Source organism: Dermacentor albipictus, chromosome 4 (assembly GCF_038994185.2).
Source record: "Dermacentor albipictus isolate Rhodes 1998 colony chromosome 4, USDA_Dalb.pri_finalv2, whole genome shotgun sequence".
NCBI lineage: Eukaryota > Metazoa > Arthropoda > Arachnida > Ixodida > Ixodidae > Dermacentor > Dermacentor albipictus.
The window spans coordinates 20,109,128-20,122,672 of NC_091824.1; the positions used below are offsets into that span (position 1 = coordinate 20,109,128).

Below are 13,545 nucleotides of genomic sequence, written 5' to 3' on the forward strand. Positions count from 1 at the left end.
ACAGACATTACGGGCCGGCAGCAACTCGGACGCTGCGGCCCGCGGCAAGAAGTTCGAGAGAGGTGAATCAGGGAATCAGGGAATGTCCCGGTCTCTCTGGAAGGCTTCTTATAAACCCTTCGAGCACTGTAAGTCACGTCATGTTTGACCAATAGGAGAGTCCGCTCCGATGACGCCACTTTCAGCCAATGGTAGGCGCCGGTGTCGCGGTGTCACACCTGGCGGCTCTCTGCGGTCTTGCCTCGCAGACTGGCAATGCACTTCTAACGAGGAGAAGGGGAGGGCTGCTCATGCTCCATTGTCCGAGCCCCCCTTCTAATCCCGGCGGCGTACGAACTTGTTGGCACGTGAACTTGTTGCCTTCAACTTGTTTGCTCGGCCGCTCCTCTGGAATGTGCTTTCCTGCTTCTGCATTCCTCAATTAGCTGTGCTGTGTTTCGAAGTGGTTTGGGGAACTCGAAGTAATCGCAGGAAACAGCTCCATATCTAACAGCCTCTGAGATCAGGTAGCAGCCACGCACTGTTTCAAGGTTTCTCCGCTAGGGTTGGGCACTTGCACATTCACTTCATGAAAAAGACGGCTTGCATCACGCGTTAGTTTCACCATGTTTCTTTATAGCAGTTGAGTGTCTTGTTAAATGTCGTAAGTACTTTCATTGCGTAATATGCATAGATAAATTTCAACACTTTGTGAATATGCATGTTGCTGAATTGTGTAGGTGATGTTTGGTCAAGACACTCACCGTGTGCGATATCTAAAAAAATATGTTTTAAGCAATTACTAAGTTTGTTGCTTGAATTGGTGAAATCGCAGAATGAATGGCACTTCTGTGTCATTCAATGTCTTTTTCCACATGTACTGACAGTTGGGAAGGCGCCCGATGAAGGGTCTTGTATGCATTGCACAATTGCCAGTTCTCTTTAGTCAGCTTCGTCACAATTGAGCTCTGCTATGCAGGGAAGCATGTGCAAAATATTGTGGTGAAGCATGTCAAGAGTTAAAGGGGTCACTGTCACAGAGTATCGTACGTGTCTCTTTAATTATATATGCGCACAAGCCCCATCCCTAGTCACAGTAAGAGGGCCAAGATGTTCAATAACCGTATTGGCAGCTGTTCAGTGCTGCTTCTGATGTTGCTGTGACGATTTGCAGCCTTCCTCAGGGTTATGTTCTTTTCCTTCTGTCCCTTGAAAAATGTATCAAGGTTGTTCTACTTTATTAAATACCACTGAACTAATCTTGGCAAAACTGCAAAGCTGGTAATTGTAATGTTCTCTTTTTAACAACCTTAAATGGCACCTAAGCAGACCATGCATTCACCTGGTGGTGTCACTTTGATGCGAGTCCCAGCATGCAGCGTCCAAGGATTTTCCGTGTACCGCGAGCAGCCACAGGTGTCGTGGCACTTGGGCTGGCCCACGTCCCACACCTGGGGTACGACAGAGACCAATCGGAGCACGTGCGTCTCGATAGTGAGAGGGCTCGTCATGGCCAGGAGCTGCGCATTAGGTCATGCGTTGCTTCTGGTGAGCAATAATGGTGGTGTTTGTTTCAATTCCAGATTTAAAAATGACTATTTCTCCATGGAGGCTCCTCTAGATCTATATTATCTTAAACAAGGCTTTTTATATAGCCCAAAATTATGTTGGAGTTGGCCTTTAAGCACTTACATAAAAATTCACTGGTGGTTACGACATTCCCTAATGTGAAGTTTGAGTGCAGCTCTATAGGTGTTTTCACTTCGTGATATATTGGCTGGTGCAGACAGTCTATCTTGTGCAGCACGTTGCAAACGAAACGACGTGTGGTGTGACTGCCTCGCTAATCTGGAGATAGAAAGAGCCAGTGTGTGGGTGACGCGTGGACACAATTTACAGCAGCTGCTGCAGACAGACCTCCCAGATGATGTGCGGTACTCTGGCTCCATCTCATGACCATCGTTATCGCACTATGGTTCTCGTGCTTTTGCCATGCCTTCCTCTTCCGCTTTCCACCTCATGGTTCCACTGCAGCCTCCTCCACTTCCTTCCTCGTGTCTTTCATCCCCCACTGTGCTCCACTTTCACTCTTTCATCCTTTGCTGTGCTCGGTTAAGTCAGCGCTGACGCGGTCCAGTGTTCCTGTGATTCCAGTGTTCTTGTGATTGCTGTAGTGTTCGAGTCTCGCAGGCATGGACAGTTCAAAGTAAGATGGGCGTGACATAGTGATGTAGCTGTTCAGTTTTTAAAAAAATATTTATAGTCAAGTATGTCCCATTTTCACTTAGGTATGCCTCTCCACTTTTTGCGTCTATTTTATTCCAACTTTCCTCTCCCTTATCTGTTCTGCTAACCTTGTATCTTTCTCAACTTTCTCACAGCCGCAGGACAGTCCACATGTCTACTGGGAAATAAGACAGTTACGATGCCCATGACCCTTCATTGCCTTCCTTTATTTTGTCCTTAATATAATAGTACGGTAGCGAGCTGGGCGAGTCGGCACATATGCATTATTACTTACAGCACGCACATCAAACACTCTCCATTGTCTTGGCACCAATTCTGTAATTCTGTTATGGAAGTATTATAGTCTAATAATGGTAGTAAATCTAATCTGCATCTTATTGCACCTGCAGGTCGAGCCAGGTGCCCTGAAGTAGAGAGCCTGGTTCGTCGTTGTGCCAATTTAGCTGTGGAAGGAACATCGCCACGTCCTAGTAAGAGAGAGCTCCGTCTCATATTTTCTTTTCGAGAATTGCATTTTCACGTAAGGAAACCTTGCAGAAGAAGTGTCAGTTTGATTGCAACAGAGTGGAGACACCATCTGTCATTGGTAGAATGAAACTGCATGCACAATGTTTCACAATTACAGTGACAGATAGCAGTGATGCTCTTTTTTGCCAAGCTCTACAGTTGTGTCCAGATTTACTGTAGATAGCACATATTGCAAAATTTTTTTTAGGTGATATGAGCAAGCATTGTACTTAAACACCGTCCTAAACATTAGGCGGTGCAAAATACCATATCATTGTGAAATTTTAGGTATGAATGAGTGATCACTTTTACTGAAAGAATATCTTGTATACCTCACACGCCTGTATTCGCAGCATTTGCTATAAAGGTTGACCCTGCTAATGTATGTTAGCGAAGCTTTGAATAATAATAATAAATGAAATCTGGTGCAATACAGTTTAACCTCGATATAAGAAAATTGCTAAAACCTGCACTTCGTTATATAGAAATTTTGTTGAATTGAAATTTGACCTTTTATCCTAATAAGTAAAATAACTCGTAGATTTTTCTTACATGGAAGACGCTGTCAATTTTTCCAAATTATCGGGCAGTAGGAGAAAATGAATTTCAGTGAGAAAAAAAAGTTTCATTGAATTTGAGTGTTGGTGACCAAAGATGTAGTTTCATGCCGTGCCAGCATGAAACTACATCGGAGGTACGAAGCGAAACCTGTGAAACTCCGCTGCAGCGGCTGATAATGTCGCCCACAATGGGATGATGCCGTCAGCGGATCGCTGTCCACCCAATCCGACCAGTGCATAGTAAAAACCTGTCGGTCAAAGCTAGGAAAGCTTTGCTTTACAATTGCACGAATACGAGATGCTGAGCGACAAGGTGCAGATGGCTGCCATGTTTGTTGTATATTTGTGACATTGTGGGCGCATTTCATGTCTGAGAAATCGAGCGAGATCTGGTATGGCGTTTGAAATTTTCGTAGCCATTATGCATTGTTTCTAGTATTGGTTGTATGAGTAAAATTTAAGGTTTCTTTTGCCCGAAAGGTGGAGCATTGATAGCGAAAGGAAAACACTATTAGACAACTATATGAAGGTGCATAGTTTTTTCGGCCGTATAAATTGCAGTGAACATTCACATAGTAATTTAATTACCAACCATGGTGGCATGTGCGCACAGGCAAACGCTACCTAATCTCACTCGCTGCCACCATGCTGGTGTGACGAAGAATGCAGGCAGAGGGCAGTGAACACTCCACCGGCCTTTGGTTTCAATGCGTCTAGGAAACCCGAGGTTTTGCGACCTCCAGCACTAAACGTGCAGAAAGACGGCATACATGATACCACCAGGATTTCAGTTTGCCCAGTCTTTGGACCTTGTGCTACTCAGCAGCGCTGAGAGCCATGGGAGGAGACATGTGTCCCCTTCATCATGCGCTTGATCACATTACCGGACGCTCACTATGTGAGTGCATCAGACTGTCATCACCTTGCACCCTTTTCATTGTACCCACAGCACTTGTTGCATGGGGCACGCTAAGATTTTATAGTACTTGGACTACATACGAAACATGATGGTGAGAGGGTCTTGCGTATAGTACAAGTGCCACTAGTCTTATTTATTTCTGTTATTGCCACACAAGGCAGGAATAATTGGCCTCAACAAAAGCATGAAATTGGGCACTGATGCAACGCATGCTCAGAACACAGCCCAGCGTATAATGAGTCAATATGAATACACAATATGCTCCGCTGACACTGCACTTGCCAGTTATAACATCTGAGCTTGGGCATTGCACGTCACGAGTTAGGAGCTATGACCAGCTGTATTCGCCACTATCGGCGAAGATGCAGCTCTGCTTTGGTGGCCGCTCTTTGTCACATGGTGCGTGATTTGAGAGGTGCATTCGCAAGCAGCCACATGTAATACATGTACAACCATTTGACCATCTGCGTCCAGGGAAGAGTCCATTTATTGCCTCAGTATTCCTTTGCAGTGGCAATGAAGTCTGGTTATCTTAAAATTTTGTATAACAAACTTTGTTATAGGGCTTCAAAATACACGGTGTCCTATGGGCAAGAAAATAAAGAAAGTTAAAATTAAGGGAATGCGAATACGGAATAGTAGATTTCAAATCGAATATCGAATCGAATTACGCTAAAATGAAGCTCAATATTGAGTTGATTATTGAATATCAGAAAATTTAACAAAAATATTACGCTTCCAAATATTCTGCTTCCAAATTTTGTGCAAAAAACACAGTGCTGCATGTTCTCAGGAGGCTAATCACATTACTTAAAGGGACACTAAAGGCAAAATAAAGTCAAACTAAAGTGATAGATTGGCGCTTGAGAATCTCTAAGGCATCAATATTATCGTGAGCAGAACCTTAGTAATCCAGAAATTGAGGTAAATGCAGCACACGATTAGAGACTCCTTTGGGACATTCAGGTACTTCTCCGATGACGAAGGCACTCATTATTTACATTCTGTCACCAGTACTTAAACACTCATTATAAAAACATCATTGTATTGCATTATAAGACGGGGAATTCCGGCCCTGGACCTAACGAAAGCGCTCGACATGGTCAAACACAGATTTCTAATGGAAACTATCTCGGTTATGGGAATCGGCCGGAAATTCCACTCTTACATAGCTCGTTCCTCAGAGACAGGAAGGCCACGATCAAAATAGGGCAGGCCACGTCCGATTGGTACACGCTGGGTGCGAGAGGCACCCCACAAGGGGCGGTGCTCTCCCCACTATTATTCAATCTAGCAATGAAAGGGCTCTTGAACTGGCTGACGAGAGTGACCAACGTCAATCACCCCCTGTACGCTGACAACATTACCGTGTGGTGCCCGGAAGGGTCCGACGCAGAAGTCGAGCAGGCTCTTTTCAAGAGGCGCTGGACATAATGGAAGAGTTCCTGAAGGAAACAGGACTCCGTTTGTCACCCAGAAAATCAGAACTGTTGCTGTACAGGCCCTCGAAACAAGGCATGAGGAATTTGACGCCGATCGATCAAATACCGATCAAATTACACACGAGTCCCGGCCAGCTGATCCCCAGAGTGGACACTATAAGAATCCTGGGGCTGCTAATTGAGGCTAAAGGCGGTAACACGCAAACGGTCATGAAAGTCCAGTCCAAAACGGGGAACATGCTCCGGCTGATCCTCAGGGAGACCAACTGCAGGGGAGGGCTCAGCGAGAGCAATCTCATCAGACTTTACCATGCCTTCCTCATGAGTCACGTAAATTACGTAGCCTCGACGCTAAAATGGACCAAGAGAGACGCCGCCAAGATAGAGACACTGATGCGGAAGAGCATCAAAAGGGTTCTAGGTCTTCCGATCACTACAAGCCCGGAGCGGCTCGATCGGTTAGGGGTCCACAATTCGCTAGCAGAAATCATCGAAGCACAGACCAAGGCACAGGTCGTGCAGCTGTCGAGAGCAGACGCATCCTAGAAGAAGCAGGGATAAATGCAGAGGCAGAGTGCAACGCACGCAAGGTCGTGCTCAGCGTGGCGATCAGGGGCACTTTCAAGGTAGAACCGCTTCCGAGAAACGTCCATCCGCAATTCAACGAGGGGCGCCGAAAGGCGAGGGCCTGTGCACTGCTGAAATCAACCGCCAACTGCCCGGGACTGGTGGTATTTGTACACGCAGCCCAGTATGGCCACTGTGACCAGTACGCAGCCATCTCGATATGCTGGGATGGGATGATCATTAACCCGGCATCGGTCAAGGGGGTAACGTCCGAAGTAGCTGAACAGGTGGCAATAGCCGTGGCAATGAAGGAACTCGAACGTCCTTACGTGTACACAGATTCGCGATCGGCGGCCAGAGCATTTGCCTCGAGCTCGATATCGCGGGAAGCGGCCGCTGCCCTTGGCAACAAGGGAGCCGCGGGTCATCACATCATCAAATGGTTTCCGGCCCACATGGGGGCCGACATGCACCCCGACTTTCCCAACGCCAACGAGCTGGCGCACGGCCATGCGCCAGGACTCGCACCGCGGCAATCGTGGTGAGCGAAATGGCGGGGAGGGAGGAAGGGGACCACTGAGACCCGCTGCTCACCTTCAACGAAATAACAACGCACCATCACCTGTCGAGGAGGACCTTCCCGCTCCCGCATGCTAAACTCACTAGACCACAGTCATTGATATTCAGAATGCTTCGGACAGGGTCGTTCCCCTCGAGAGGCAGACTGAGCCTTTATTCACCGGAGGTAGAGCCGCAATGTTCGGATTGTGGCGAATCGTACTGCTCGCTAGTGCACACGCTCTGACAATGCTCCGCGTTAAGCAGCACCGTGTTCAGTAAGGAAGAAGACTGGGTGGATGCCCTGCGAAGCGACGACCACCAGACCCAGCTCCGGGCCGTCCAGAGGGCTCACGAAAGGGTGGAGGCTCACAGGCTTCCCGTCCCAATGTGGGTGCGGCCGCGACCTCTGCCGACCACTAAACCAAGAGTGGGTGGGGAGGGGTTCCTCAGGACTCAATAAAGTTATTTCCTTCTGTACACCTTCCTTTTCAATGATAATGGTAAGCTTCCAGTCAGGAGCTGGCAGTGTCTGCCGTATGCGATCCAACCCATTTTTATTCTTCTGTGAATTTCCTTCTCATGATCAGGGTTCCCTATGTACAATTAACCTAGGTAAACGTGCTCCTTCAGAGACTCTAGAGGGCGACTGGTGATCCTGAATTCTTGTTCCTTTGCCCAGCTATTTAACATTATCTTTGTCTTCTGTATATTAATCTTAAACCCCACTCTTAGACTCTCTCTGTATTGTTGCTGAATAGAACAATGTCATCGGCAAACCGAAGGTTGCTGAGATATTCGCCATCAATCTTTGCTCCTAAGCCTGCCCAGTTTAATAGCTTGAATACTACTTCCAAGCACGCAGTTAATAGCATTGAGGAGATTGTGTCTCCTTGTCTGACCCCTTTCTTTATAGGTATCTTCCTACTTTTCTTGTGTAGAATTAAGCTGGCTGTGGAATCTCCGTAGATATCTTCCATGGTATTTATGTAAGCGGTCTGCACTCCTTGATTATGCAATGCCTCTATGACTGCTGGTATCTCTACTGAATCAAATGCTTTTTCGTGATCTATCAAAGCCATACAGAGAGGCTTATTGTAATCTGCGGATTTCTCGATAACCTGATTAATGACATGCATCCACAAGATGGAGAATGTTTCATGAAAGGGAACTCTGTCATCTACCCAAAAGTGATGTGAAGGTGCAAAGGAAAATCATAAAGGTTATATGGAAAGAAAGCTCTGCAATTGTTGAAAAATTCGTAACATATATTTCTGAAACTAGCATTCTCCATAACATAATGATAAAAAATGTTCTTCACCTGCATATAAGCTTCTCCTTTTTTGTAATTACTTGCTACTTTCAAGTGAATGACACTTTTTGGTGTTAATATACTAGACAATTTTGGAGGGCTGGGAAAAGATTGGGAGTGCAACAAGTTGCTTCTGGTGTGGAAATAGCAAGCCTGAAGGTAGCAGCTGTGAAGTCTGGAGTTTAATAACTCCAGACTTCGCAAAGAGCGATAGATTTCTTTGCCTACTTCCCCCAATTTTCGAAGTTGGGTATCTTGCCTCAGAATGCTGTGCGAGCTCATCGAATGTGAGAGAAATGATGTCATAGTAAATGGAGACGGTGCATGCACTAGACTTGCAGGTGATGCAAGCTTTAGAACTGCCAAACTCGAACCAGCATGGGCGCAGTTTATGGTTGCCAACCATGCCTAATTTATCGAGACAGTCCCAACATTTGGGTGAATGCCCCGAGTCCTGACTTGCTTTTTTTGTAATTAATACCAGTCAGTCAACAGGATTTTCATTTTATAATGCCCGACAGCTTGACCATGCATTCTTCTCTTTTTTCTTCTAAGGCAGTTTAATTGTTTTTGTCATGGTTCTAGTTGTGTTGCAAGGCCCAACTGTCCACAGTACCTCTATCATCATCATCATCATCACCACCACCACCACCACCACCACCACCACCACCACCACCACCACCACCACCACCACCACCGCCACCACCACCACCACCACCACCACCACCAGCAGCAGCAGCAGCAGCAGCAGCAGCAGCAGCAGCAGCAGCAGCAGCAGCAGCAGCAGCGGCAGCGGCAGCGGCGGCGGCGGCGGCGGCGGCGGCGGCGGCAACCCCGGTCATGTACTAATTGTGGCCATGTTGTCCCTGCAAACTTCCCCGCCCTCCTAACTTTCTGCCGCCCTCTGCTACGCCTCCCTTCCCTTGGAATCCATTCTGTAACTCTTAATGACCATCGGTTATCTTCCCTCCTCATTACGCGTGTCCTGCCCATGCCCATTTCTTTTTCTTGATTTCAACTAAGATATCATTAACACGCATTTGTTCCCTCACCCAATCTGCTCTTTTCTTTTCCTTTAACATTACACCTATCATTCTTCTTTCCATAGCTCGTTGCGTCGTCCTCAATTTAAGTAGAACCCTTTTCGTAAGCCTCCAGGTTTCTGCCCCGTATGTGAGTACTGGCAAGACACAGCTGTTATACACTTTTCTCTTGAGAGATAATGGCAACCTGCTGTTCATGATTTGAGAATGCCTGCCAATCGCACCCCAGCCCATTCTTATTCTTCTGATCACTTCAGCCTCACGATCCGGATCCGCAGTCACTATCTGTCCTAAGTAGATGTATTCCCTTACCACTTCCAGTACCTCACTACCTATCGTAAACTGCTGTTCTCTTCCGAGACTGTTAAACGTTACTTTAGTTTTCTGCAGATTAATTTTTAGACCCACCCTTCGGCTTTGCCTCTCCAGATCAGTGAGCATGCATTGCAGTTGGTCCCCTGAGTTACTCCAGGTCCCCAGGTATACTAAGCAAGGTAATATTATCAGCGAATCGCAAGTTACTAAGGTATTCTTCATTAACTCTTATCCCCAATTCTTCCCAATCCAGGTCTCTGAATACCTCCTGTAAACACGCTGTGAATAGCATTGGAGAGACCGTATCTCCCTGCCTGATGCCTTTCTTTATTGGGATTTTGTTGCTTTCTTTATGGAGGACTACGGTGGCTGTGGAGTTGCTATAGATATCTTTCAGTATTTTTACATACGGCTCGTCTACACCCTGATTCTGCAAGGCCTCCATGACTGCTGAGTTTTCGACTGAATCAAACGCTTCCTTGTAATCAATGAAAGCTATATATAAAGGTTGGATATACTCCATACATTTTTATATCACCTGATTGATAGTGTGAATATGGTCTATTGTTGAGTAGCCTTTACGGAATCCTGCCTGGTCCTTTGGTTGACGGAAGTCTAAGGTGTTCCTGATTCTATTTGCAATTACCTTAGTAAATACTTTGTAGGCAACGAGCAGTAAGCTGATCGGTCTATAATTTTTCAAGTCTTTGGCGTCCCCTTTCTTATTGATTAGGATTATGTTAGCGTTTTTCCAAGATTCCGGTACGCTTGAAGTCATGAGGCATTGCGTATACAGGGTGGCCAGTTTCTCTAGAACAATCTGCCCACCATCCTTCAACAAATCTGCTGTTACCTGATCCTCCCCAGCTGCCTTCCCCCTTTGCATAGCTCCCAAGGCTTTCTTTACTTCTTCCGGCATTACCAGCGGGATTTCGAATTCCTCTAGACTATTCTCTCTTCCATTATCGTCGTGGGTGCCCCTGGTACTGTATAAATCTCTATAGAACTCCTCAGCCACTTGGACTATCTCATCCATATTAGTAATGATATTGCTGGCTTTGAATCTTAATGCATACATCTGATTCTTGCTAATTCCTAGTTTCTTCCTCACTGCTTTTAGGCTTCCTCCATTCCTGAGAGCATGTTCAATTCTATCCATATTATACTTCCTTATGTCAGCTGTCTTACGCTTGTTGATTAACTTCAAAAGTTCTGCCAGTTCTATTCTAGCTGTAGGGTTAGAGGCTTTCATACATTGGCGTTTCTTGATCAGATCTTTCATCTCCTGCGGTAGCTTACTGGTATCCTGTCTAACGGATTTACTACCGACTTCTATTGCACACTCCTTAATGATGCCCGCAAGATTGTCATTCATTGGTTTAACACTAAGGTCCTCTTCTTGAGTTAAAGCCGAATACCTGTTCTGTAGCTTGATCTGGAATACCTCTATTTTCCCTCTTACCGCTAACTCATTTATCCGCTTCTTATGTACCAGTTTCTTCTGTTCCCTCCTCAGGTCTGGGCTAATTCGAGTTCTTACCATCCTATGGGGCTCTTGCATTGCCCAGGGGGCGCTGCGAAAAAGGTGATAAAAAGCGCCCTCTGTCCTAAAACGGGTCGTACCAAGCTCGGTCGTCTGCTTCGGAAAGCAGGTTCACAATATGGACCCGCCACTTTCGGTTGTGTTGTATCACGGCCTGCAGCGAATATCGGGCGCCGAAGATTTTTGCAGGGGTGGCACGCTGCGTAAAGGCAAGAAATTATGCAGTGTCGAATCCATGTACGCCGTTCAAGAATTAAGTGGCGAAGTTTTAGCGCGGTGTCAATCGCAAGTGAAGCGAGTCGCGTACGAAGTGGAACTTCAAGTAAGGTTTGCACGCTGCTAGATTCAGGCGCACAAACGCGAGGAAATGCTTGCTATAAATGAATTCACAGCGGTGATAAGCAGACATCATGTGTATGGAACTGCTCGAGCGCACGATCGTACGTGCCGCGACAGCAGTGGTCTTTGGACATGCCGCGAAATGGTTGGCCTCCTGCAATCTTTGTTGACTGCATGCCTCATGTTGACTGCAATCTTTGCTGACTGCAGTAAATGGTAATAACTGATGCAATGCATACAAGCTCGCATGTGCGTACGTGCAAATCGCGCTGCAGCGCGAGCTCGTGCACTGCTCGCTTGATGTGGCTTTTAATGACAGTTCTCAAACATCGATCTGCTGTAATCAATACTACCTTGCTGCGCTGCCTCAACATGCCGGCTTGAGTTCAAGTATGAGCACATTTAACTCTCTAACCTGTGCTGCTCGTAGTAGGGTAGTGAATTGTCACCGAATCAGCCCGGCCATTTGTGGTCATTTGCACACACCTGACTTCACCACTTCGCATCGGTCGAATTGTTAATTAATTGCTGTGGCCGGGTCTCGAATCGTGAATTGCCAGCCGTGCCTGCTGCTATGTCGGTCTGCTGTCGGGACTGTAGGTGCAAAAGACTGAAATTTAGAACGCAGGTAATCAAGCAAGCTTCAAGATAGGCGAAGCAGTCAGCATGGCACGAAGTTTCACTTACTCAGCGTGACGAACTGCAGCTATGCAGCGCGCCCGTCGCTCTACTTCGTGAGGCCTTGAAGGAAAACGGTAGAATCTGATGTTGGGATTCAGGCCTTCTTGTTCATGGCAGCCCACGACGCAGAAGTAATGACGGTGACGCCTTTTTGAGGCTGGGCTAGGTCTCTGCGGATCGGCGTCACCGATTCCTTCTGCTCCCAGCATTACGTCTCACGGCACACGGAGAGTCCATTTTCGTTAAACTATAGGCTGCAGCGAGCTCGCAGCATGGTCGGCATGGTCTGTGAGAAGTGATGAGCCTTTTCGCACTCGCAACACGGCATAAAAAAGTGTGAATCGACACAAAACTTGGCCTAAAAACGTGCTTCGCCACAGACAGAGCTTAATACGACCCAAGCTGGTACGACCCAGATGTCGTTTCCCGCGCCGCCACCAGGCGCCGCTACTATACCTCAAACTCTAGCGCAAGACGCCCGTGGTCACTGCAGCGCACCTTGCTGAGCATGTCCACATCTTGTATGATGCCAGGGTTAGCGCAGAGTATGAGGTCTATTTCATTTCTAGTCTCGCCGTTCGGGCTCCTTCACGTCCACTTTCGGCTATCCCGCTTGCGGAAGAAGGTATTCATTATCCGCATATTGTTTTGTTCCGCAAACTCTACTAATAGCTTTCCCCTGCTATTCCTAGTGCCTATGCCATATTTCCCCACTGCCTTGTCTCCAGCCTGCTTCTTGCCTACCTTGGCATTGAAGTCGCCCATCAGTATAGTGTATTTTGTTTTGACTTTACCCATCGCCGATTCCATGTGTTCACAGAAGCTTTCGACTTCCTGGTCATTATGACTGGATGTAGGGGCATAGACCTGTACAACCTTCATTTTGTACCTCGTATTAAGTTTCACAACGAGACCTGCCACCCTCTCGTTAATGCTATTGAATTCCTGTATGTTACCAGCTATATTCTTATTAATCAGGAATCCGACTCCTAGTTCTCGTCTCTCCGCTAAGCCCCGGTAGCACAGGATGTGCCCGCTTTTTAGCACTGTATATGCTTCTTTTGGCCTCCTAACTTCACTGAGCCCTACTATATCCCATTTACTGCCTTCTAATTCCTCCAATAGCACTGCTAGACTCGTTTCACTAGATAACGTTCTAGCGTTAAACGTTGCCAGGTTCATACTCCAATGGCGGCCTCTCCAGAACCAGGGATTCTTAGCACCCTCTGCTGCGTCGCAGGTCTGACCGCCGTCGTGGTCAGTTGCTTCGCAGCTGCTGGGGACTGAGGGCCGGGGTTTGATTGTTGTGTTCATATAGGAGGTTGTGGCCTAGTGCTGCACCAGGGTGGCCAATCCTGCTCTGGTGAGGGAGTGCGTTACCGGTTCTGATCACCGGGGTCAGGCCACACTCCAGGCCTGTTTATGCGATTTTATCAACATGCGGATTTTTTTGTTAAAATCCGGTGGAAAATTGCGCAGCACCGGGATTCGAACCACGGACCTCTTGCACTGGAGGCGGGTGTTCTGCCTCTA

General features: G+C 46.9%; 1 protein-coding gene across 4 annotated transcripts in view; it reads left to right on the forward strand.

The window, feature by feature from the left end:
- LOC135915120 (ankyrin repeat and SAM domain-containing protein 3-like) overlaps nucleotides 1-13,545 on the forward strand; it is a 96,042-nt gene that overhangs the window by 57,031 nt on the left and 25,466 nt on the right. For 3 of the 4 annotated variants that reach the window (XM_070536849.1, XM_065448111.2, XM_065448113.2), the window contains exon 6: nucleotides 2,616-2,696. The exons of the other annotated variant lie outside the window; for it this stretch is intronic. In XM_070536849.1, coding sequence (XP_070392950.1) covers nucleotides 2,616-2,696 — 81 coding nt within the window. The remainder of the gene's footprint in view (nucleotides 1-2,615; nucleotides 2,697-13,545) is intronic. 4 annotated transcript variants of the gene reach the window in all.